Source organism: Drosophila hydei, unplaced genomic scaffold (genome assembly GCF_003285905.1).
Source record: "Drosophila hydei strain 15085-1641.00,03,60 unplaced genomic scaffold, DhydRS2 tig00008119-arrow-pilon, whole genome shotgun sequence".
NCBI classification, from domain to species: Eukaryota; Metazoa; Arthropoda; class Insecta; order Diptera; family Drosophilidae; genus Drosophila; species Drosophila hydei.
Genome location: NW_022045830.1, coordinates 4,841,565 through 4,869,226, shown reverse-complemented (window position 1 = coordinate 4,869,226; position 27,662 = coordinate 4,841,565). Strand labels below are relative to the sequence as shown.

General features: G+C 39.8%; 1 protein-coding gene across 5 annotated transcripts; it reads right to left on the bottom strand.

Annotated features, from left to right (window-relative positions):
* Positions 1-222: 222 nt before the first annotated feature.
* Positions 223-26,951, bottom strand: LOC111598256 (endoplasmic reticulum aminopeptidase 2). 5 transcript variants are annotated; one of them, XM_023313425.2, is made up of 13 exons: positions 26,664-26,951; positions 22,010-22,426; positions 7,633-7,773; positions 4,310-4,498; positions 4,147-4,229; positions 3,881-4,089; positions 3,322-3,502; positions 1,916-3,260; positions 1,504-1,646; positions 1,185-1,447; positions 1,000-1,129; positions 572-943; positions 353-505 (listed from the first exon to the last, which is right to left on the bottom strand). In XM_023313425.2, exons 2-13 carry the CDS (start codon positions 22,155-22,157, stop codon positions 353-355), a joined length of 3,357 nt encoding a protein of 1,118 aa, XP_023169193.1. In that variant the 5' UTR covers positions 22,158-22,426; positions 26,664-26,951. The 5 variants fall into 5 exon arrangements, with proteins under 5 accessions (XP_023169194.1, XP_023169193.1, XP_023169195.1 ...); XM_023313427.2 differs by having other exon boundaries at positions 4,310-4,450; XM_023313429.2 differs by lacking the exons at positions 22,010-22,426; positions 26,664-26,951 and adding exons at positions 8,283-8,524; positions 13,242-13,646.
* Between the last annotated feature and the right edge of the window lie 711 nt (positions 26,952-27,662).

The window sequence follows — 27,662 nt, the reverse complement described above, 5'->3', positions numbered from 1 at the left end:
AAATTTGTTAAGTAGGAAGTTAAAGCAAACACAACTAATGGAGAGATCTCAAGACCCTGTCAATATATGTGTATATGGCAAGTGTATGGCAATGATATGGTAATTATTATATTACTTTAGTAATTACTTTAAATAATTCATTGATTACTTTATCTGTGTGTGCGAGGAACATAATTACAAATGAGTTGAGAGAGATAGAGAAAGATAGATAGAGAGAGAGAGAGAGAGAGAGAGAGAGAGAGTTAGTGATAGAGAGAGGGAGAGAGTTTCGTTTCTCTCCAGAGAACAGAATTCAACTAAAATTCGTATATATCTATATATATATGCTTTTTGTTTATAGCAGCGCAGCGCTCTATCGATGCGAATGCAAATTACTTTCCACCCATTTGTAGAGCGATGTCTGAGATCTGGCCACCCATTCCACATTGGAGGCGACGCTGCTGAGCGTCATGTTGAGCACGGACATGCCCTGTCCACGCCCAAACCGATGCACCAGGGACTTTAGCTGAAACACACAAATATGTATACATATATAGATCAATCTGGCAAATGAGTCTGGGTCTCAGCTTACCTCATCGTAGTCGAACTTCGTTGCGCCATATTGCGTTATGGCCGATATCACTTTGGCAAAGCTAATGGTGCCCGGTCCCAGGCGCTGCTCCAGCTCATACCACTTGGCCTGCAGGAAGCGACAGGCCATTGCACCGCCGGTGGGCGTGCCCGCAATGGCTTTGAGCACCTGCACCACCTCCTCGGTGGGCAGCATGGTGACATGGGAGAGCAAGCGATTCTGCAGCCAGGCATCCTTGGTGCGTCCCAAGGCGCGCAGCAGCTGCATTCGCTCCACAAACGTCTCCGAGGTGCGCTGCAGCGTTACGAAACGCTCCCAACAATGCTGCCAATAGATATACTCGCCGGACAAAATGGAGCCCGTATAGACCACCTGAAACAGAACAGCTTAATCCGAGCAAGCCCCAATGGTATCTCACAGCAACTCACCTCACGCAAATTGGGCGCTATGGCCGAGCCATTGTAGTACAAATATTGATTCAACATATTCTTGGCCTTGGTTATGCTGTCAATGTCCTCCCACAGCACCGATGCCAGCAGCACCTCTGGACGCATTAGCCTGACAGAGGAAAGGTATTACAACTGCGAGCTCTATATATAGTCAGCTAACTCACCTGATCGCCACATCGCCTTCGTCTACCCAGCCCACCTTCTCCATTACCGTCGACAGTTTCATTTTGATGAACTCGCTGAGCATTAGGAAGCATTCGGAGTACTTGAGTATGCGACGCCATTTTTCCAAGTGTCGCACGGCCAATGCCATCGGACCGTAGTGCGTTTCACTGGGCAAATACTGGATCATATTCATCGTAATCTCACAGGGCAGTAGGTTCGCATGGCACAGCGTAAAGGCATCCGAGAGCAGACCCAATCGATCCTAAACGGAAGTCGCCTTAGATTCGATTTCAATAATTTTCGAAGCTGTGTACAAACCTCGCTGCTGAAACGCTTCGGATTATTCGACAGCTCCTCGATAAGACTGGCCCAGTTATCATCATTGTAGATAACGCGATAATACCCGTTCTGTATGGCATTTACCTTGATCCATTTTACATTCTCCGGCACATTGAAGGTAACTGAAGTTCGAGGAGGAACAATTGGATGACTTTTATTATAGTAGACTTAAGACTAAGCAGCAGAGAAACTCTGAAAAATCCCAAATAACTCTTCACTTCTATTAGATCAGCTTTATGTCCCAATGAAGAAGCAGACTTCCTCTATGAACTGGGAACCTCGCTTAGTTCTTCACCTCAGGGAACGTCCTCTGCCCTCGACAAATCTCCCAGCTAACCACATCCTATCCCACCTAATCCCAACCGACACCTGTTCAATTCATTCTACTCACCATCAACATTCTGCATCCAGAGCGTTTCGCTGACATTGTTCATGTCGGTGATATATGTAACTGGGAATATCCACTTGAGATGCGGCGCAGTCTTGTGCTTGCTGGCATGGGTGGGTGGCACAGTGCTGGGCGTATCGGTGGCATTCAGAGCCGTCTGATTGTAATTGTTGCCATCGTAGGACTCGTCGTGTATAGCCAAGAAGTCGGCTGGCTTGAATGGTCGTTGCGATATGGATATGCTGTTGCCCATTTTGGTGACGGTGAGCAGCGGAAATCCTGGTTGATGCGTCCACAGCGTCATCATGTCTTTGATGTTCTTCGAGCCGTTTGCCTTCTTGGTGCATATGGTCCAGAGATCAGTGGGCTCGGCGGTCTTGAAGCGATTCAGCTTCAGGAAGGTGCCGAGGCAGCCGCGAAAGCGATCCTCGCCAATGGCCGTGTGCAGCATGGAGAAGATGGCCGCCGTCTTCTGGACGAAGAACTCTTCGTTGTTGCCGTCGTGGCGAGTGCCGTTCATGATGCTGTCCCAGCCCTGAATGGCATCAATGTCCAGCGCTGCGGTGGCCATCTTCAACAGGTACATCTCGCGCAGCGGCCAGCTGTCCTGCAGGGGAGCCAGCGCATGTATGCCTAGATATTGAATGAGTCCCTCCCACAGCCAGACATCCTTGAGCACCTTGCGGGAGGTGATGCCACCGAAGAACTGACGCACCATGGCCTCCGCAATGCGCAGTGCACTGAACTGATACTGCTCCGAGGTTATGGACTGGGGATCGGTGAGAAAGGAAGTCTTCAATGTGACCAAACCCAACGAGGAGATCAAATTGCGATCCAACGAAGGCAACGCTACAAAGTCCACCTTGGTCAGGGGATAGCTGATGTCCAGCCAGGTCTGCAGATACTCCAGCACATCTCGGGATGTGTGCAGAATGAAGGAGGACCGTGGCAGCAGGTCTCTCGGCGCATAGAAGGTATACGAGGGAGCACGTTTGATGGAGGAGCCCGTCGACTGCGACAAGGAGGTCGGATTCGAGGGTTTCCCATTGCCATTGATAATTACGGGCAGTGCTGTGGTCGTCGTGCTGCTGACATTGTGGAAGGGCGTCAAGTTCACATTCAGCGAATGCGTCAAGGCAGTAATGTTGCGTACGGGCGGATTTTTGCTCTTCAGCTGCGTGTAGTTGTTCAGCTGAGATGGTTTCTTGCCGCCGCCAGCGCTAGGTGGCGCCACTGTAGTGGGCATATAGGCAGCCGAGGGCTGCAGCGACTCACGCTGAAAGTCGCTGACCACCCAGGCAACAGCATCCGCAGGCAGTGGAGGCGTTTCAATAAAGTCATCTCTCAACTATAAAAGGTATTCAGATATCAGTGACGCTACTGAGACTTGGTTTTAGGTGTTCACTTACCAGTCCTGTACCCATGTAGAAGCCCACATCCTCTGTCGTATGCACTATGGAATTGGATAGACCTATGTGGAAGCGATCACGGAAAACGGAGACACGGAAGGGCGCACGCACGTGCGGCTCGTCGAAGCACGGAAACGCGCGACGTGCACCATTCGGCCTAAAGACTGTGGCTGCCAGGAGGCTGTAAAGAGTTAAGTTAGTTAGCTATAGGCTTGTCAACAATTCAGTAAAGTGAAGAGAAATCCCTCGGAAGTTAACTCTAGTGAGAGTCTTAATGCTTGCATCGGCAATCGCCTTTTTACACCCCAAACCCATTGAAGAAGGAAGTTCGGAATAAGAAAAGAAGGCATAACTGACCCCACAAAGAATATGTATTCCGGAGTCAATCAAGGTAAGCCCCTTAACCAGTCTGTCCGTCCGACTTTTTGTCCGTTTATACTCTTCGGATATCTTCTCTTGATTGCCAAGATCTTTGATATGAAGATATCTCCTACAGACTCTCTACCCCTGTAATTTCCTCTACGTCTTAGCTTTTAATTAATAAATGTCTAAGTCCTACCGTTCCCGTCCATTGAAGCTCTCATACTGATCCACATAGAAGCCCTCCGGTTCGGGATTCAGCTTGGAATACCAGCGTAGATTTAGCGTATAATTTGATTTCTTCTTCAGCTTCTCCTTAACTTCAATGTAAAATTGCTGCCGCGGCGGGAATTCCAGCACCTTGATTATCTTCAAGGCATAGCCCTTGGGTCCGGGCGTAACCAGCGCCTGTATGCGAAATGTAATTAGTTAGGACTCCGCTAATTGGGAGCAGCTGCAACTCACCTTCTCGGTAACATTCAGGTCCTGTATGTGCAGCACAATGAAGTTGGTCTCCTTCTCTATGAACAGATCGATAGTCACTTGACCTGGGCGCAGGTATTGGCAAAGTAAATAATTACATTAGGAGAAAAGCTAATGAATCGAAAAGTCACTCTCTCTCGCTCACCTTTCACGTCCAGCGTTGTGAGATTGGGATGTATTGTGACCACATAGCGCATGGGTCGGACGCTATTGGGCAGCATCTTCTCCAGCCAGGGAAAGGGCTCCCCGTTCGTTGCAATTGGATTGAATGGCTGTGTGTTGTTTTCTTCATCCGTTTCATAGCCAGACGTCGTTTTCGCCGCACAGGAACAGTCTGCAAAGGGCATACACACAGAAACGCAACGTTCAAATACAATGGCTCAAGTGGGCAGGTGGGGCGCATGGGGTGGGGGAGAGTTTTATATATTATATGGCTTTTGGGATTTGTGGCTAAGCACATTGATGCTTGTTGTTAATCAACTGCGTTTTACACGATTAACAAAGAGAACCAAACTGAAACTGAAACAGAAAACGTGGCGGCTTCACAAAATCTAGGATTAAGCAGAGAGGTGAAAATAATAAAGCAAAAAATAAAAGAAAAAATATACAAAAATATCAAAAATAAAAGCTAGCATTCAAATCGGTTGACTAGCAGAGGAGTTAATAATGTTTTCACATGGGTTTGCTAGCACATCTAATAGCAAAGGTTAACAGAAATAGTAGCAAGAAGAAACTCTCTTAAAAAAGGAATATTGGAAAAGTTATTAGAGAGCAACGCATGAGCAAGATTGATTGAGGAGGGCGAAAACTTAAGATTTATTTCATTTTTTAGTGGTGAATATTTAAATGAGTAATACATTTTTTATTTATTTATTTTTAATTTTTTAATGTTTCAAAGTAGTCAATGAAATATATTCTTTTTATAGTTTTGGTAATTATTTATAAATTAATAATTTTATCTATTTTTATTAAATTTAATTTATATTTAAATCTTACTATTATTTTTATGAGTTAGTAAATATTTTTTGAAAGATATATTGATCATTTTATATTTTTTTTAATATTTTTTTTATCAATTATTTATATTTATTTTAGTTAAAAAAAAACAACTGATTTGTAGGATATGTTTATAGAAATCAGAATAACGTTAAATTTTTAAGGTTCATAACCTATTTATTTTTTATGCTCTGCAAAAGGATAAAAATGCTGAATATGTTCTGTCCACATTTTGTATGGCTCGCAGCCCCGATTCTGTCTGATAATTACTTCTATATTTAATGTATATAATTTTATGAATCTTATAAATCTTATGTATATGATATACGAAAACTTTAAACACTACATAAAATCTAAGACTAGAAACCAACTGACATCTAATAGATATGTTCTAAAAAACTTATAAATATAATTAAGGAAATGAGAAAAGATATCCAGAATTTAAGAAACTTTACTCATCAGTAAAAGTTAAACATTTTATAAAGATTCTACAGAAAGTACGGGCAAAAACAGTGTTCGATGATTTGTTTTTCAGATGAATATAGAAAGATTTTAAATTGCATTGAAAAGTTGAAAAGAATTTCAAATAAATGAAATGCACTTAGTAGGGGAACATATAGATAAGGAATTAGAGGTACAACAATTGGATGACAGCAACATGCCGACAGATTATATATATATATTATAGGAATACTATATATAAAGATATATTTGGACTATTTGTTGAGTGTTAATTACCGGTTAGTTAGAAGAAGTGGGTTTTTGGAAAAATTTGTTACTCACATTTTTACCAATCAAACAAGCATTTAAGAGAAGTTTTCATAAATATATAATAATATTTTGTGTATTTTTTTTTATTTTTTTTTTTACCAAAGAATACAAAGAAACAACAGTATGAAAAGAAAACAGTAAACAAATTATGTATACATATTTATAAATATATATTTGATAAATATATATATTGAATATATAGAAGACGTACGAGTATTTTTAGTTTGATTAAATATTTGGTATTTTTATAGAGTTAATGAAAAGTGTGGGCATTTTTCAGTACTTTTTTGCCGCACTGCATTAATTAATTAAGTGTTGTGTAAAGCTTTTGTAGAACCTGGTTACATTGTCTAGCTCTTTCCCTTTGTAGAGTCCCACACACAAGCACACTCTCGCGCACACAGCCCATCACACACACACACACATGCTTGTCTGGCTGGGGTCCGTAATGCAATTAGCCTTCAATGCATTTAGCCCCATTAAGTATGCAACACAAGGTTTATATTTGTACTTTGCATACATTTTGCAACGTAATATGCGACACGGGAGTCGATGCATCAATATGGAACTCCCCTCTTGCCACACACACATACCCACACTGAGGGGCCATCTGCCCGGGTCAGTATAATGGTATTTGGTTAGGGTTAATACTATTAGTAAGCATATTACATACGACATGCTGCGACTATGTCAAGAAGCAGCTGCTCCGCTCTGCTCTGGCTGCATCCTTCATTGGCCTAATGCGATTCTATGGTTACTAAGGAGAATAATATGTTGTTTGTCGCAGTTGACTAGCTCGCCTAATAATAAAGCGTGTTATGAAAATACTTTGCCTAATGGAAATACATTTTTCATTATAAATAAGCAATCTTTAAGGTAATTGAGTAAAAGTCATGTTTGGAGTTAAAGCAGTTTTCGATAGGCAGAGTGAGTAAAGTGTTAAGCTTGTTCAGGTCTTAAATTAAGGTAAATATAATAAAATATCTGTGGATTTTATGTATATACTGGAATGGAGTTCTACGGTAAATCTTATTCATTTAAAATGTCGACAAACTCAAAATGTTATAAAACTTATTTTTGTTGCTTACGAAAAATTGTTTTAAAACTGAGTTAATCATATATTATGTATCTTTTATATATTGAAATTTGTTTTTCAAAGTAAAATTTTTTATTCTGGGCTTCAATTCTAGTGAGCTATAATAGATCTACATCTGCTGATAAGAAATCTTTTTCAAGCTTCAAGCTTAGTCTTGAACTTTAAGTTTAAAGTCATATAGATTTATATGTAATTTCATTTCTATATTCAATTTGATATCTTAGGATTACAACTTTACACTCTAAGCTTGGCCTCAAAATATTATTAAAAGTATTAAAAGGTGTATAACGAATTAACAATTATATAATCATTATTATCATTTATAGCCAGCTTTTAGTAATTGTAATAAAAACTCATTTAAATTATCTCGCTTCCTCATACGACTGCCTTTTCCACTAGTAAAAAATAATACAATGCGTATTATAAAACATACGAAAAGCTGTTTTCCCTGTTTGCAAACATATCCTGCGCAAAATGGGGGAGCAACGACGGCTTTTGTTCTTGTTGTTTGTTGTGGTAATGAAATAAAATAAAAAACGAAACGAAACAAAAGAAGGCAAAGAAACGCAACCGAAAGGCAAATATAGATGTACAATGGAGCCTACCATTTTGGGGTCCGGCGTAGGCAATGATAATGGCCGTCAGCAGCAGGGATCCAAGGACGATGCCAGCAACGAGTAGGGCGCGACGCTGCGAGCAGACGGCGACTCCGGTGCGCGTCTGGCGGCCGCCGCTCGATTCGCCACCTGGTAAATGTAATTAACAAACAGGTAAAACACAGTGCGAGAGATGGTTAATGAGAGAGAGGGAATATAAGGGGCCAGTGTGTGCAGTAGTCATATTAAATGTTGTCAATATTTGTACGCGAAATGTTTGCATTGCGCCCACTGCTTAACGAGACAAGTTGGTTGATTGGCTGAAGAGTAGAGTAGAGTGGAGAGAATAAGTTCGATTGGACTAACCATTAAAATTGCAGTTGAGAATTTATTCAATGTTCATTGAACGGATACTCTTTGCTAACTTAATCATTTGATCAATCAAACGATTCGTTTTGTTCATCAGCTCGCGAACGACTTGTTCTATTCAGCTATCTATCGATAGCTGAGTCCGTGGTATGCATCGTTTACGATTTAATGAACTAGTAAATATCGATAATTAAACCATTGATCGTAGTCAGATTATTGACTATTGTAGAGAGACGAAATAGCATCGCTATTCAAATTGGTATGTGGGATGATCATCCCGTTTTATTTACCTGATAGAAATGCACAATCATCTAAATCCGGATCATTTGTCATTTCGATGCGCTCGCGCCGCCAAATTTTCGAACCTTTACGACCACCGCCAACGACCGAAATCTTAACGGGGCCGCCTTCTCTTTGTCTTCCGGCCAATACGTTAACTTAAATGCGTTGCTAAAACGCCGCGTTCTTCAGTTATATATATATCTGAACTGTATACTATATGCTATATTAACACAGGATCAAGTAAGTGCTGCTATTTAGGTTGTTTAAATAAAATTGAATCAGAATTTTATACGCCTTGCACTTTGCACAGTTTTTCCTTTATATCTTTTCGCCTGCCACTAGCCCAGCCACGTGCTCGCTACATACATATTTTATGTTTTAGCCATGTTTATGAAGTTAACTTTGAATATTCGAAATTCGAATTTGACAGACCCGAAGAGAGCGAAAAAAAAGACTCTCAGCGACGCGACGCGACGAGTTGATAATCTGACGGACAAATAATCGTAATTTATGCGGACCTCTTCAAAAAGCAAATAGCGCAAAAATATGGGAAAGGTGAAAAGCAAAATATCTGAGTCGGATTTTCCACCCGCATAACTTTTTTCCCTCTTGCAAAGGATCTGCTAACTTCGTTATGAAATATGTAACTGGGAAAAGTGGATCTTTGATTTTATAATGTCTATAAGCACTTATTTTTTTTAAGCATGTTATATACTATGATTTTATTTGGATTTCATATTCTAAAGCTAAAGTCATAAAAGTCAAAGCTAAAGCTAAAGTCATAAAAGTCAAAACTTTAAATGTTTTACAAAATATTTAAATTTTTGTTAAAAGTTTTTTATCTCATATTTATATAACAGCGTTTGAGGTTCATTTAAAAAATGTAGTTTTGAATATTATCCTTTTTATACCCTGATCCCATTAAAAATGGGAAATCAGGGTATAATGGTTTTGTGCAAATGTATGTAACAGGCAGAAGGAGGCGTGGCAGACCCCATAAAGTATATATATTCTTGATCAGGACGACAAGCCGAGTCGATTGAGCCCTGTCCGTCTGTCTGTCTGTCCGTCTGTCCGTCTGTCCGTCTGTCCGTCTGTCCGTCTGTCCGTCTGTCCGTATGTGTGAACGCGTGGATCTCAGCATCTATAAGAGCTAGAGACTTGAAATTTTTTTTGTAGGTCCGTGTATAGCACGCGCAGGTCAAGTTTGTTTCAAATATTCGATAACTATTCGCATTTAATTGTTATCGAATAAAAACATTATTGAAATGCAGTAAATAAATTATATCTCGAACGTCTTAAGAGCTAGAGCCTCCAAATTTTGTATTTAGTGTTATGTATATTTTATGCAATTTTGATTTTTGTTGGATTTTGGATACCGGCTCCAAATTCCCCCAAATTCTTAGAATTTAAGTTTAGTTGGAACTAGGGCCATTATGTGAAGGCGTTTGCATCTCAACCAAGCCAATAGGATATGTAGATCATATGCTGAAAATTTCATTAAAATCCATTAAGTAAAACAGAAGTTATTAAACAAAACGTTTGGCCAATTTGCAAAAGCACATGTCAGCAGCGCCACGCGCACGCATTTTTCCTATGCGTGTGCACACATACATTCAAATGCGTGTATACTTTTCTATTCCAAGAATTGAAATTGCGATTGAATTGTGCTGAATTATTAGCTGCTACTTATGTTCAAATTTGCAACAGCTCGCGTAAGAAGGGCAGTGGCTGCGTTGGTAGAGGCACCTCTCGGATGCAGCTTGGTCCGGGTTCGAGACCAGAGGAGATGAAATGTTTTTTATTGTTTTATATTATTTATTTATTATACCCTGATCCCATTAAAAATGGGAAATCAGGGTATAATGGTTTTGTGCAAATGTATGTAACAGGCAGAAGGAGGCGTGGCAGACCCCATAAAGTATATATATTCTTGATCAGGACGACAAGCCGAGTCGATTGAGCCCTGTCCGTCTGTCTGTCTGTCCGTCTGTCCGTCTGTCCGTATGTGTGAACGCGTGGATCTCAGCATCTATAAGAGCTAGAGACTTGAAATTTTTTTTGTAGGTCCGTGTATAGCACGCGCAGGTCAAGTTTGTTTCAAATATTCGATAACTATTCGCATTTAATTGTTATCGAATAAAAACATTATTGAAATGCAGTAAATAAATTATATCTCGAACGTCTTAAGAGCTAGAGCCTCCAAATTTTGTATTTAGTGTTATGTATATTTTATGCAATTTTGATTTTTGTTGGATTTTGGATACCGGCTCCAAATTCCCCCAAATTCTTAGAATTTAAGTTTAGTTGGAACTAGGGCCATTATGTGAAGGCGTTTGCATCTCAACCAAGCCAATAGGATATGTAGATCATATGCTGAAAATTTCATTAAAATCCATTAAGTAAAACAGAAGTTATTAAACAAAACGTTTGGCCAATTTGCAAAAGCACATGTCAGCAGCGCCACGCGCACGCATTTTTCCTATGCGTGTGCACACATACATTCAAATGCGTGTATACTTTTCTATTCCAAGAATTGAAATTGCGATTGAATTGTGCTGAATTATTAGCTGCTACTTATGTTCAAATTTGCAACAGCTCGCGTAAGAAGGGCAGTGGCTGCGTTGGTAGAGGCACCTCTCGGATGCAGCTTGGTCCGGGTTCGAGACCAGAGGAGATGAAATGTTTTTTATTGTTTTATATTATTTATTTATTTTTTTTTTTTAGTTATGAAGTGGCGGTGTTGGTAGAGTTTGTGCACGTTGCGCAAATAATCCGGGTTCGAATCCTGGTCTCGCAATGTCGATTTTTATTTGTTTTCTTTTTTTTTTAATACTCGATACAAACTACGGAAAATATTACAAAACTCAAAGGACTGGGATCAGGGTATCTCCTAGTCGGGCACCCCGACTAGAGCTTTCTTACTTGTTTAAATTTATTTTGGCTAAAATAAATTTTTATATTTTATAGTAATTATAGCTACAGTAAATTGAAGCCTTGAAAGAATATTTTATCGTCGGCACGTTTTCCTGTTTTTCTTCTTTTTTTGGGCCAGGCGCCAAAAGCTGCCGCCCTTCCGGTCTCGCCGGCTCACCCCTTCCCCTGCCACTACCCCTGGCAGTATCCCGTCTAGTCATTCGCTTCGTCTGAGCCGGCAGCCACGCTCGTAACGGTGTCTGCGTCTGCAGTTTTTTGGATGTTGCTCACAATTTCAATGTCGCATTGAATTAGTGAAAAGCGCTTTCAACGCCCAAAAAAGCAACCCCCAAAAAATATTGGATGCTGTGTGGGCGTGTATGTGAGTGAGTGGGTGTGGATGTGTGAGTGTATTTGACTCTATAGTCTGCTTTTGAGCAGCACTTGAAGTTCAAGTTGAGCATCCTTAGCGAATTTTATGCGGTTTAGTCCTGGGCAATAATAAACTAACTATGATACGGTTTATATTTGAGTCAATTCCTTTTGAATTTCTAATATAGCGGTATTTTCTGTTGAGAATCGCATGGAGATATTGCAAAGTTATTAGTCATTGTGCAATGCATGCAATTATCAGCTGATAAGATTGTATAGAATTAATAAAATTTATGGTACGAATTCGTAATATCAAATTGCTTTTACTCGATTAGATTCTGCAGGTCTCGTGGGTTTTAAATTTTAATTATGTTTCGATGAACTGAAAATGACAAGTTTTTATTAGCTTGAATTGCTTTATATATGGTAAACTGTTCATAAATTACATTCAATGTAACTCTTAACAGTTCAATAGCTAATTTTCATATATCTGTTATTGTAATATTCGCTTAACATTTATATGTACGTTATCTTATCACTTATATTATATTTTTTAGACAATTAAAGTCGCAACTATAACATTTTTTAAATGCTAGAAACCTGTTTTAATTTTCGCTAATTTCTATGGATAGGCTTGTCACAGTGCCTATTCTAGTCTACGACAGTACAAGGTTAACAACCATGTAAAGACACTAACAATAATTGCATTGTTTAGATGCCTGCTGCATTTGTTTACATTTGCATGCATGTTCCTATCAAGAATTTGTTGTTGTTCGCAACGCACATTGGAAACAAAACTTTGGCACATGAGTGAATGAAAGAGAGAGAGAGAGAGAGCGTGTCAGAGCGTCGCAGCTGGAAAGTATAGCATGCGAAGAGAGTACGCGTGAGAGCGTGCAAGAGAGCGCAACACTTGACTGTGGCGCTCGCATTGGAATCTGTGTTTTGAAAATGAAATGTCAAAATGCAAAGCTCAACAGCGCGCATTTCCTCACATGCGTCAATTGGGTGTATATGTGTGTGTGTGAGTGTGAGTGTGAGTCGGAGAGTATAAGTGAATTTCCTGCTTTGTCTTAGCTTTGATAATGCGGCGTTTTTCTTTAGCGAGCAACGAGCGCGTTTCTGAGTGCTTTCTGAATGCGCGTATATATGTCAATAGTGCGCTTTCCAGTCCCATTCGTTTTTTTCTCGCGTTTTGCTTTTGCTTTTTCTTTTTATTTATTTTTTGTTTTTTTTTTTGCAGCTGGTCCCGTTTTTGTTTGCCACTTGACTGAATTGGCGAGTGCATTTGCCTACAAGGCGGCTGAGGCAGCGGCAGAGGTAGCGGCAGCGGCAGTGGCAGTGACAGCGGCAACGGCAGCGGCAGCGGCAGCAGCAACGGCAGCGGCTATTTCTCTGTTGTTAGCTGTAGAAATTAATTCGGACATTTGAGACGGACGTCCATGAGCTATATAATAGTATGGACGTGTGTACATATTTGCTTTGGCTGGGTGTTGTTGTCGCTGTGGCTGTGGCTGTGGCTGGACTTGGCTAGTTGTAAAAGGTCAAAATAGCAACACTTAATCAATGCAAGTGCGGCGCTCATTAAGCCAACACCAATTTATTCATTTGGCCCAATTGGCTTTTATATTGCTATATTTGACTACGAGTCTTGCTTTCACTCTTTTCACTTGATATACCGTTAGATTCCGGTTGTCAGAACCTTGACTAATTAGTAATTAGCTTTAATTAACAAAAAGCCGACAGAAATTGATTCGATTCTTCGATTGACTTTTGTCTAACTTTTCCGCTTTGCTTTGCTTCTTTCTTATTTTTTTTTTGGCAATTTTTATGCTCTTTTCGTTATAGACACGCACAGTGGGTAGGGGGCAGTGTGTAAAGGCAGCACGCGACTCATCTGTGTGTAAGTGTGAGTGACTGTGTCTGTATGTGTGAGTGTGAGTGTGAGTTACTATAGGTGTGTGTGTGTGTGGGTTTGAGGAGTTTCTTTTTTTTATTTTTGTCAACACGAGCTTTCGTTTGAACGTTTCGTTTGTTTGCTACGCGCTTTCTGATGCGTTTGATTGCGCGTACATTTTCCAACTGGATGCTGTTGTGGCTTGCCGTCGCGTCTCCGGCTATGAAAAGAACTTTTGCAGCAACCCCTCTGGTCAGGCAGTCTACGCCCACTCCTTGCCCCGCACAGCTGTGCAGCGCATGTCCATGCGCTCTCGTCAGTTCCCACTCTCACTCTCTTTAACACACACACACACACGTACGCTCTCACTCTCTCTGTGACGCTATTTTGCCATTTTTGGCTCTCACCTGCAAAAATGAAAATGAAATTTCTAGTGGGTCCTTTTCGCCGGTCCCTGTTAGCCAACAAGCAACATAAATAGTGGAGTGTTTTGGTGTTGCCAGGCAGATCGGAATCAAGCTGGCATGCTGCAACCCTTAAGCACCACCCACCAGCAGCCCTCCTGCTGCCCTGCCACATCAGTGGCATGTTTGTGTGTGTGTCTGTTATTTCTCCCCAATATGCATTCAGTTACTTTGTCTAGTTGTTGTTGCTGCTGCTTCTTTATCTTGCTTTTAGTCAAAGGTTCAATCGGCAAACAGTTCTTGTTGCTGCCTGATTAAGGGTTGGCCTCTGCTTACAGTTATCGCGGCTATATACGACACGAGATTTACGAGCTCACGTATTGATGCTGCCTTCATTTTTTATTGCCTACTTTGAGGCGCCGGCGACAAGCACAACACACTCATTCGCTTCTAATGGGTCTGCAACTGCTGCAAATTTACAAAATATTTCCTCGAAATTGTATTGACAATGATCATATAAAAACTATTTTAGTAGCTTGGATTGCAGTTGTTTTGCTGTGATGAAACGCTTTAAGTCCTATTTCACATGAAAATTTTTTTATACACTCAAAGAAAAACATGCCACTTCAACTTCAAAGAAATTGTAAGATTAAATGTATTTGATTTCGGAGAAGTTCTTTCGCAATTTAAGACAAGTCTAAGTGTAAGTCAACTTATAAGTCTAAGACTAAGGCAACTTCTATGATACTCATTTTTATTAACATTTTTTTGGTATACTTCACGATGATTTCATAAGAATTCATTTTTGCTTATGCCATTTAAGCTTAATCTTAAAGCCAATAAAGGCTTCTGAAAGATTTCTAGAAATAAAGAAATCTTTATTCATTATTCATTACAAGAATATTTTGATATCTCAAAAATCATTTTCTCATTTTTTTAATGAATTTTCTAGACTTCCAAAAAACCTTTATTAAGGCTAAGAAACTTTGATATTGATGAAAGCTTAGGAATAAGCAGAACTTTAAGTAAAATTTTAAATATTTGATATGGCATACAATTTTGATATGTTAATTGCAGTTGAGAGCCAGAAACAGAACTTTGATAAAAGGCATCAAGTCTTGATAAAGTTAATAGAATTTATCATCAAAATTTTGCTTTGTTCACAGCTTCCTGTAACAACAGCAATTTTTATAGTAGATTTTGAACAGATTTAAAACACTTTCAACTCAATTAGTTTAGGCTGGCGAGCAGTGAAATCTATCCTACAATTGGCACCTTTTTTGGTTGCAGCTCTAATTTGATTTGTACGTTGAGCCGCAAACAAAGTCTTGGGCACTTGCAACTGACTCCCCTTTTTGTGTTCGAATAAGTTAGGCGTAAACAAAGTGTAAAAAAAAGTTTTAAACCAAATTGATGAAAGCGGCAAAAGTTCGTTTTTTATTTTGGGCGCACCGTCAGGTCACGAAAAGTTATTTGACGTTAAAAGTCGGGGGCGACACGACCCGAGCATCGAGCTTAACTCAATGAAATCTTAGTCACGTCGCCCTGTTGTCGGGCAGCCATAGAGTTTAAGCACAGGGTGTTCAACGGGAAATAGTCTTTTGCAACGAATTGAAATTGCCAACGAGGCAATTTTTCGAAATCGACTATGGAAAGTCGTTACTGCGTGCATTTCACTTCCCACTACCTAGGCTTTTTCTTTTCAATTGTAATCGTCAGCTAGCATTTGCCTCACATTGTTCTGACGCTTAACGCAATTTTGTGGCTGTTGCCAGCAGCATACAGTGGGCTACTTTCAACTGCTACTGGTTACATTTATTTGATGCCGATTTGATGTGGTGTAGAATGCTTAACATAGCTGTCTAGCTGAGATAACATGTGTTAGGATAAACATGTGTTTAGTTATACTATAATATAATAATCGAAAAGCCAAATTTAATTTTAAGAGGATACCTCTAGCTACTCTTTATAGATGAGCAACTCTTGACAATTCATAATTTTATACACTTCTCAATGCTTGTTCTAAAATATATGACTAAGCTCAGCTTCTGTCTTAAGATACTTCTATAATTCAATATTAGGTTGTTTATCTTTTCTCAAGTCTCAGCTGAATTTCATCGATTTTTTCTGTACATCTGTATTTGCAGCATAAATTCTCTAAAACATCCCATAGTACAGCGTGTCCAGTATTAAGTATTTGCTGTCGCATGCAAATTTACAGCCCACAAGTTGTGAAGAGCGCACAGATGAATGCCATGTGTGTGTGTGTGTGTGTGTGTGTGCGTGTGTGTGCTTCCCATTTCAAGGGCTTTTGGCGCTCGTTGTACTGCGGCCACAAGTGTCTGTAATAGAGAGTGGGTTGTGCCCCCTTGGGTGCCAAATCGAAATGTGGTGGTTAAATAATCGCTGTTTATGAAACAATCAATAAATTTAAGCTGCTGCGATGGCTGTTACTGCGTCATGTGGCAGCTGCTGCTGGCCCCCACCACAGGCGTTGATATACTCCCACGCACACAAAGCAAAAACTTGAGAACTTTTCTGCCAAGGGTTGAGCTGGTGCTCGGGCATAGTCTTGAAACTCTTAATTGCTCGATTAAGTGCTTGTTAATCTCTTCATGACTTTTAGCTAAACGATTAGAAAACAACAAAAGCAACAAAAATGGACTGGAAGTCATCAAATCAATATACACTGATTTAAACGAATGCTCAAGATAAGAATGGTTCGAAAATGTTGTGGGCATAAGCTTAATTATAGAGAAATATAGACTAATAGAGCAGTAAATGTGGGCGAAGGTGGGTAGACATAAGGAATGTTCGACGAGATACGAAGCTCATGTCAGATGAATTGCCATTCAAATAGATAGAAGCTAAAGCTATCTGAACTGTACTGAATTGTGAGTTCTATCAGGCTAGTCTTGTAATGAAAATAATCTTGAGTTATAAAACATACACTTAAAGAGCAAAGGTCTCTGCTTCATATATACAATATTCTTGAAACTGCTTAAAATGTACCTATATTCTTCGAGTTATATAGAAACATACCAAAATTATTTTGTATTATTATTAGGAAAATTGGTCAAAGATATTGAATAAATTTTGGCAATTTATGCCTATCTTTAAAATTATTCCTCAGTTGTTTTTCATACGTACCAAATTAAATGTCTCTAGTTCGAAAAGTCATTGAGCTATGTCAAATAAAAATATCTCAAAATCGACTTATGTCGATATTATAAATATTCGAGTAGATATCGTGTAAAGCTTTTTACTTGTTAACTCTAGTTCTTATAGTCAGCCAGTTAAGCAAAAAACCATAGCCGGAAAAATTAGACTTTTCTGTCATACAAAGAAAAATGATTGACTTATGCTTAATTTATAATAAAACAAGTAAGAAAGCTCTAGTCGGGGTGCCCGACTAGGAGATACCCTGATCCCAGTCCTTTGAGTTTTAATATTTTCCGTAGTTTGTATCGAGTATTAAAAAAAAAGAAAACAAATAAAAATCGACATTGCGAGACCAGGTTTCGAACCCGGATTATTTGCGCAACGTGCACAAACTCTACCAACACCGCCACTTCATAACTAAAAAAAAAAATAAAACAATAAAAAATGTTTCTTCTCCACTGGTCTCGAACCCGAACCAAGCTGCATACGATCGGCGCCTCTACCAACGCAGCCACTGCCCTTCTTACGCGAGTTGTTGCAAATTTGAACATAAGTAGCAGCTAATAATTCAGCACAATTCAATCGCAATTTCAATTCTTGGAATAGAAAAGAATACACGCATTTGAATGTATGTGTGCACACGCATAGGAAAAATGCGTGCGCGTGGCGCTTCTGACATGTGCTTTTGCAAATTAGCCAAACGTTTTGTTTAATAACTTCTGTTTTACTTAATAGATTTTAATGAAATTTTCAGCATATGATCTACATATCCTATTGGCTTGGTTGAGATGCAAACGCCTTTACATAATGGCCCTAGTTCCAACTAAACTTAAATTCTAAGAATTTGGGGAAATTTGGAGCCGGTATCCAAAATCCAACAAAAATCAAAATTGCATAAAATATACATAAGACTAAATACAAAATTTGGAAGCTCTAGCTCTTAAGACGTTCGAGATATAATTTATTTACTACATTTCAATAATGTTTTTATTCGATAACAATTAAATGCGAATAGTTATCGAATATTTGAAACAAACTTGACCTGCGCGTGCTATACATGGACCTACAAAAAAAATTTCAAGTCTCTAGCTCTTATAGATGCTGAGATCCACGCGTTCACACATACGGACAGACGGACAGACGGACAGACGGACGGACGGACAGACGGACAGACGGACGGACAGACAGACGGACAGGGATCAATCGACTCGGCTTGTCATCCTGATCAAGAATATATATACTTTATGGGGTCTGCCACGCCTACTTCTGCCTGTTACATACATTTGCACAAAACCATTATACCCTGATTTCCCATTTTTAATGGGATCAGGGTATAAATATATAGATTTAAATTTTGAGCTCCATGGCTTTTGTAGTCCTTGAGATAGCAACATTCAAGCAGAGAGACTGGTAGACGAACCAGATTAAATTGGTGGAGATGCTGCTTGGTAATATTATTAAAATACATAAATACTATATATAACTGTAATATGATATCGTGTGTAATTAATCAATCCTTAACATTCTGTCTGACCTTCAGACTTCGTGTTAATTGAACAGAAAATCGATCAATTTTAATATTTGAGTATTTCTTAGGTATTAATTTACTTAAGAGCTTTCGGGCAACAAAAGAAAATCTAATAATAATTGCGAGCTGTTGATGGGAGAGCAAAACGCTTTTCCGAACATTTTCCGCATGACTAAGAAGTGTTTCACTTGCGCCTTAATTTTTATTTTAAAGAGATGCGCACTTTTATGGGCGTGTGTGTGGGTGTGTGTGCTCAATTTGTGAAATGTTCAATGAATTAATTAATTGGCAGCTTGTGTTGAAGCAGCTCTCCAAGGTGCGCCCAAGTGCGCAGCTCGGTGCGTGGCATGCAACAAATGCTTGCTGCAACGAGACCGCAAGCATAAATGGAAAACTAATTGTGCAGAAATTGCAAAGGCAAAGGCAAAAACAAAAAACAACAACAAAATAGAAGAGCGAAGCGAATGCCAGCAAAACGTTTTCAAGTGCTGCGAAAAGTGGGCTACGGTAGCTGCTGTCATTGTTATTTCCTGACTGACGGGCGGACGGATGGACGGACGGACAGCAGGATAGACTGGCAGACGGACACAGTTGGCTTTTGCGCGTTGCATTTTCCACATTTTCCATTTCCCCTAATTACGTAGGACGCCCTAGGGGGCCGCTCAAGCTGTGCGCATTGTAGCTGCATTTCATTTTTATGTGTAGGTGTGTAGGTGTGTGCTGGTGTGTGTGTGTTTGTGCCATTTGGCAAACAATATTTGTTGCAACAATTTGGTTGCATTTGCGGCGCATCGCCTTGTGTTGACTTCCTGCTCGCAATGCTTCAAGTGGCCTGACCCAAAAACACATTTCATCCATTTCTATATGTCTTTACTTTCACTCACACACACACACACACACACACACACATAGAACATTTTTTCTCTTAGCCCCATTTTCCAGTTTTATTTTTCTTCTACTTTTTTTTTTGTGATTTTTTTTTTTGCCGGGATGCGCAGGAATTCTTTATTTAAGTCAAGTTGCTTCAAGTGTGTGTAGGTGTGTGTGTATGTGTGTGAGCCCATTCAGAATGCAATCAACATCAACGCATCCTGCAATTATCAACGTTAGCAGCAGGCGCGACAGCCATCGACAGCTGCCACAAACACACAGACTGCCTGCGCCTCTCTCTTTCTATCTCCCTCTGTCTTCTACTGCTGTAGGCCACAGCGCAGTTGCTGCGTTCGTCTGTTGCATGCCACAAGCCGTGTGTTAGTTGAAAGGTAAACATTGATGCTGCTGCTGCTGTTGCTGCTGTTGCTGCTGCCTCTGGCTCGAGTCATTCGAGTGGTGCTTACTCCAGTTTATGCATCCTTAATTGCAACACATGCATCCTGCTCCCGTGACACTGATTGTTGCACCACCAAAGGCAGAGACAATTTTCTTCTGTGGCACACTTTAGCCGTTGCCTTGACGTGCACAAGAGTCAACAAATCTGCTCAACAGATAACACCAAATTGGGCTCACGGGCTCTTATCAAACATGTGCCCAGGCAGCTGTTTGCCAGGATCCCCCAGTTTCGTCTGGTTGCTTAGCCCCTAAATTATTAATCGCTTAATATGTATGCGAAGGGGCTAGCCACAAGCTAAAATACATTTTATTAAGTATACATGCCGTATGTTGCATGTCGCCGATATGAATATATTCACTGTGAAAGCTGGTTTAGTACATCTTGAGCTAAAGAACTTAAACTTTGCTCTGTTTGACGACTTCTCCTTTTTCTTCTGATTCTCCTTCTGCTTTTTCTTGTGCTTCATCTTTGATAAAATGACAATGAGATTTGTATTGTAATATTTCAATATAATAATATTGTAATATTAAATACTATCAATAACCTAAGAAAGACCTGAAGTATAATTATATTAAATAGAATCTGTCTTGCTTATTGGCTTACACGAACACAAACATATATATATATATATATATATATATATATATATATATAAATATATATAAATATATATATAAATATATATACATATGTATATTTACAAACTAGATTAAATATTTTAAAATATTTTGTTAATTTTTATAATCTTAAATTTTTTAGAAGTGTTTTTTTTTCTATTTCTTTACACACTCTCATACCTCGACACATTTTCAACACTAACTGAAAGCCATTTAAGGCTGACCTCACCTGGAGCTTTCAGAGCGTTTCCCAAGCTAATTAGCAGCACTTAAAGTAAACACTAAGCTCATTTCTAAAAGCCAGAACATAGATTAAGAAATACCAACCAGAATTATCGCATTTCATTTCAGTTTAAGGCTTATGCACTACATAATCCGGATTTAATATTCCTCAGGGTACATTTTCTAATATCATCATTCACACCCACACACACACACCCATACACACAGACAGAGAGAGTTAGGCAGCTACATAAATAAACACAAGTTCGTATTTCAAATGGACAAAAGAAAATGAAACAAAACTGAGAATTCAAAATGTCGGAAATCTGAGCTGAACTGCAGGCGACGTGCCCGGCTGCAGATGTCCGTCTGAATGCCCTGTTGGGTGGCAGTTGGGTGTCTTGGCTGGCTGATGCGGTGGCATCTTTGAGAGCATCATGCAGCATGCTGCAAAAATGCCGCCAAGTCGCCGCAAGCAAAACGAAAATACAGAAATGAAATATGAGACAATTGTGGTCTATAATAAAAATGTAAAAAGCAAGACAGCAGCAAAGCACGACGTTTAAATACCCTGCATTGTCAAGCTTTGTAATTATTAAAATAACTTCAAAATTCTTCATAGAAAACTGAGCTCTTTAATTATGGCTTCCAAGACAATTATAGCTGAGGTTAGACTGAAGATGAATATTAAAGCAGACGCAAAATAAAATATAAATTTTCTAGTTTGATTTCTGTTCAACTTATATTGATTTAGAATAAATATAAATTTAATAAATTTGCTTTTAATATCCTGAGTTGCATATTCGAAATGCTGCACTAAGAACCGCAGAGAAAATTGCTGAGTTAACAGGGAAAGGCAGCTGGCATTCATTATATTTACTTGCGGCTGGGCTTGGCTTGGCCAACAGGGCGTATGAGCATATGAAAAACGGCTTCCTGCAGGATACAAAATTAACGCCATGGCTCAGACAAGGCAGCTAACGGGCAGGTCAGGGCAGGGCAGGGCAGACATTTTGTCTTGCGCACAATATTTTTTTTAATGCCTTTGTTTTGCATTTGGCGTAATTAAGAAAACAACCTGATGGATGGCGGCCTGCAGAGACAGCAGGCAGGTAGGGGCATTGGGCGTGGCACCTGCTCGCAATTGGCAGCCGACTGTGCTCAAATTATGCATAAGTGCAATTATGCACTTTGCTGCGGGGCCTACTTTGATCATGTTGAGATGCCTGCTCATGGTGTAACTGCAATGCAAACAAGGGGTATAGAGGGGGAGGGGGGGTCTCTTACCAAAGGTAACGCCATTCGTTTGCTTCTCCTTGTCCTTCTCCTTATCGGTCTTTTCGCCGCCCAACGGCTCCAGCTCGATGCCATCTGTGGTGGCCACTTTGTAGTCCCGTTTCGACATGTTGCCACAGCAGAAGCCACAACATAACATCTGTCCAAATTTGTAGGCCTGTGGTTTAAGCGGCGCCGTCTTGAATGGATCTCTCTGGTCAGGTGGGTGCGGCAACAGCTCAAATCTCAAATCGGGGTGCGTCCCTCTGCGATATGTGTAGTCAATAGAATGACCTTCTAAAGTACTTTTGTATAAGTTTATATAGTCGGTGAGAAGAGTTCGAGATTGTTTTCGTCTTTTTGTGTATAAAATTGGTCCAGTTACAGATGATGAGAGACACTAATATGTTTAGTTCTTAGTCGTAGAAGCTAGAAAAGGGAGGCGAAGACAGAGCAGACAAAGAAGATATTATTACAGATGATAAATGGTTAGAGTTTGCTAAGGAATTGAAGACAAAATTTATTAAATGGAAAATATATATTAGGCAATTGAATATGTCTTGAGTATCGAACAAACATTGAATTTGGTGTATTGAACAATTGTATTTGTGTAAATATCTTGTATATACCAGGCAAAAACGGATATGGCTGAGGTCATAATTGATCAGGATCAAGATACTGTATGTCTGTCTGTCTATATGTCTATCTGTATGTCTCTCTAGTTGTCTGTTCGTCTGTCTGTATATCTGTCTGTATGTCTGTCTTCATGTCTATCTGTCTATATGTCTGTATGTCTGTCTATATGTCTGTCCGTATGTCTCTCTAGTTGTCTGTCTATGTGTCTGTCTGTCAGTCTATATATCAGTCTGTGTTCGTCTGTATGTCTGTCTGTCTGCATGTCTATTTGTTTATATGTCTGTATATCTGTCTGTATGTCTGTCCATATGTCTGTCCATATGTCTGTCTGTCTGTCTGTATGTCTGTCTGTCTGTATGTCTGTCTGTCTGTCTGTCTATATATCTGTCTGTCACTGTGTCAGTCCATAAGCCTGTCTGTTCGTCTGTCTGTCTGTCTGTCCGCCTGCCTGTCTGTCTGTCTGTCTGTCTATATGTCTGTATGTATGTCAGTCCATAAGCCTGTCTGTTCGTCTGTCTGTCTGTCTGTCCGCCTGCCTGTCTGTCTGTCTGTCTGTCTATATGTCTGTATGTATGTCTGTCTGTATGTCTGTCCATATGTCTGTCTGGGTGTCTGTCTGTCTGTCTGTCTGTCTGTCTGTCTGTCTGTTTCTCTGTCTGTCTATATGTCTGTCTGTATGTCTGTCTGTATGTCTGTCTGTCTGTATGTCTATCTGTCTGTCAGTCTATATATGAGTCTGTCTGTCTGTCACTGTGTCAGTCCATAAGCCTGTCTGTTCGTCTGTCTGTCTGTCTGTCCGCCTGCCTGTCTGTCTGTCTGCATGTCTGTGTAAGCTAGTCGAGAGTCTCTTATAGATCAATCCCCTTTAAGCATAAAGCATTCCGGTATTTAGGTTAAAACTAAAGTAACTTATTTCCAGTTGCCTTTTCGTGCTTTGTTGTCACTCAGGCTGCTCAGTGAATGCAAAGAAAAACTTTAAGGTCCAAGCTCGTCTTTGTCAATAAATAGATATATATTTCAATCTACATTGCTTCTTCAGTTCGAGCTTGCAACAAAGCCTGAAGAACTTTTGAATAAATTGCGCAAAAAGTTATAAGTCACGTTTAGTTTTTGCTGCCACAGAAGCTGTGTGTTGCTGGTGTTGCATCAAGTTGTAAAATATTTTATGCATTCATAAAATGGTGCCGACTGCTGCAACTTTTTAGATTGCCACAAAGAGTCTGGCGGCACTTTTGGACCGGTGACGACATTGTTTGGGGTCCAAACAAAACGAACTTTAATAAGAGCACTCACTGCCCTGCCCTGCCCTGCGCTGCTCTGCTCTGCTCTTAGGCGTCGCTACTGCCTTCAGGCTGCAGTCCGGCACTTATTGCTTGTCTTAGCTGTGGCACACTCCACACTCCTTTGTGTGGCAACATAAAAAGGTGCAAGCAACAACAAGAAGGGAGGCAAAAAAAAGGAGCAGCCTGTGTTGGCAACAATGACTGTGTGGGCGGTGCATTCGATAGCCTTGGGGCCGCAAATGGGGAGCCGGGCGCAATAATTGCAAGCTGAACTCTCAAAGCGCACAACGGGGCGCATACGTAATGCAAATGGCATAAAAAGTATCGAAGAGCCGCACAGTTCAATGCACGACGATGCTAAATGGAGCACGGGCCGCAGAGTCCAAGTTGGAAATGTAGTCGAGCGTAAAGCACTCCACTTCGACGGCAGCACTTGGCACAAAAGTCGATGCGAGCCAATTGTTTTGGGCTGTTTGTTAAAACACACCGCCGTAGACTCACTTGGCAGAAGGCACGGCACGGCACAGCACGGCCAGGCCTGCAATATGCCTGCTAGCCAAAGCACACACAAAAAGCCAAAAACACAAAAGGCCACACAGTCCAAATGAATTCTGCAAACAACACAACGGAAGCTAACAGAGAGAACATAACACGAAGCTCAAATACACTTGCCTCTCGCTCAAGAGCTGCGAAAATGAAAATAAAGAAATAAAATAAAAATAAAAAACAAATAAAATAAAAAATATAATAAAAATAAAAACTTTTAAATAACAAAATAATTAAATTCTTTTGCAAATTCGCTTCTGGGCTGGCTTCAATATATATATATATATATATATATATATATATATATCTTGGCTTAAGTTTACGCTCAGCAACTGTGATGAGCCTGCTATAAAAATCGAGCTTTAGTTGCTTCTACTTTTCAAATTTCGAATCGAATCGAGCTCATCTGTGTTTTCAAGAATTCCGGCTGGAAGTGCTGTAAAAATCTTTGCTTTCTACTAAAATCTTAAAACATTTCGTTTGCTTGACAACCTCGAATCCAATTTTAATTACTCACATCTAGTTTTATGCCATGTTTCACTGTACGTTTTATAGAATCGAAATACCCTTTTTTATGTCCAACTGATAGGTGTAGACGGTTAGTGTTTAGTTTGTTTTTGGCCTGGTCATAAAGTGGCCAGAATTAATGGCAAAATGGCGTCAGCTTGTTTTGTTTGGCTTTTTTGCTTTTTCACTTTTTTCTTGTTCTCATTTTGTTGTTTTTTTTTATTATTATTTTTGCTTGTTGCGTTCGTTGCATACAAAAAAGTTTGTGGCTTTGAAGGTTGGCCTAGGCTCAAAAGACAATGCAACTGAAAATAGCCAGCGCTATGTGTGTGTGTGTGTGTGTGTGTGTGTGTGTGTGTGTGTGTGTGTGTGTTTGGTCTATGCGACACGTGCGCAAATTGTGCCCCGAAGTGTCATTTGTTATTTTACTTCCGGTCCGCCGCGACAGGATAAAAAACTGAAAACTGAAACACAAAAACTTGAGCTGATGGCATTTCAGATACCCTGCATCAAGGTAATTCAGCTGGCATAGCTAATAAGCTAGTGCGCTGGGAAAAACATATGAAAAACTTTAGTTTACTTTAGCGAGGCAAATAGAAAGGCGAAAAATCAAGCACATACGGACTGGCAGATACCCTGTAATATTAAGTAAGTAAATTGATATATATCCTATAAATTGTGAACACATTTATTTTGTGTTAAATGCAAAGCTCGGCGGCCCGTAAAACGTTTACGAATGCGACCCAGGAGAATAAGCCTTAAATTGCTCTCGCGAGACTTCACAGGAAAGAGTTAAAAGAGAGCAAAGTCTATATGAAAATATGTGTATGTATGTGTGTGTGCTTCATCATTTGGTAATGTATGTAATCATTATATGAATATGTACTTAAATATGTATTAAGCGTTACTCGCCTGGCAACCAGCTAGCCTCATCAGATGTGTTATTAAAGCTTTGTGCTGGAAAAGCTTTAAAGGTGCAAACCATACACACACACACAAACACATACACACATTTGAAGGCCATTTGGAGAGGAAATGCATTTTTATTTGCTGTTCTTGTTGTTGTTGAAAATCGAAGGCCAATCGAGACTATTCGATGGGTGGCAATCAGTGTAGTCCTCTGAGTGCTATTCGGGATTGAGTCCCTTAACTCGTTTTGCGTGTGCTCTCAATGCCATTAGCTATGCTCGTCGAGGGGAAGCGGACGATTGGCTGGGTGGTTGGTCAGCGAGTTGACCTCGAGCTGAGTTCTGCGTTGGCTTTAGCCACGCATGGAGCATGGGCAACATTTTTTCGCAGGTGTCACGTTTTATTTTTAGCCCCAGCCAAAGGTACTCAATTGTTGGTTAAAATTCTGTGTGATATGCATGTTTATGGGCATGCAGAAGCCTAACATGCTTAAATATTAATGCCAGCAATTGTGATCAATTATTAAAGCACACTCACACACCCACATACCGCCACACTCACTCGCGCATTTATCCATGTTTGTATGCAGGACCTGTGGTTAGAAGTTGGCTTTCTGTGTCTGGGGCATGTCAATTAACGTGCTCGCATTGCAAAGCCAACATGATAAACACATTTGTCATTGCCTTCGGGCAGCTGACAAACAATCCAACTCTGAACATCCACATGTACATACATATACATCTATCTAAACAAGTATAACATGTGTTTCCAAATGTGTTTCTTACCTTATTCAATTTAAATACGCAGCAGAATCCTTTGTTTGCATTGAATCGTATTTTGGGCGCCAAGTCGAGGAAATAGTATATATGTGTATATAAATGTGGATATGCTAAGGAAGCTGTGGTATATGTATGTGTATATGTTTTGGAGATATTTTTTAATAAACCGAGCACAGGGCAACACAAAAAACACCGGCAAATAACACAGGAAAGACTCTATTTGGCTTGCCTTCTTATGGTAAATAAAAGTTTTCGACAACTGTTTTTTATTGTATTTGATTATTTAATGCAGAAACGCGAACCAAATGCGACTATTTAGCACGAAGGATAAACTCGTTCTGTTCGAGTCGAGTCGCTTAACAACGGGCAGCTGACCAAAATCGAAGAGAGCTTTTGATTTTTTACGCTCGCAAAAGCTGCCCCAGCAGAACTTTCATATTATCCTGTGTCACAATTTCTGCTCTGAAATTCCATGGGAAACTGCACAGGGTGGGAGCCAACATGAGAGCGAGCGTGAGAGCGAGAGAAAGATGCAGAAAACATTGAGAGCAATAGCCGGCAGTGTGGGCCAACCACCACCACAGACCACCCCACGCAATAAACATCATCTGCTAAGGAGCATATCAACAATAATTTTGTTTTGTTCCGGCCGGAGTCTGTCTTCTACGTGTGTGTGTGTGTTGGTGTTTGGATATAACGCTCTATGCTAGATAAACAAAATATTAAGGGTGTGCAAAGAAATCATAGGGTGTTGAATGCTGTACACTACTTTAAGAGCTCTTATCCTAGCAGCAGCAGCTTGACTTACTTTTAAAAGTAACCAAAAGTTGGAGTTAAACATTTGTTGGCTACCAAATGAGAAGTCGTTTGAGGTTTCATTAGGCTAAAAACATGACCCATAGATTTGTTATTATTCTAACACACTGTACTTAAAAATAAATATTAAATAACCTACATTAAAGAGTAATTCGATAATTGAACTTTAACAATACTAAAATTGCAATA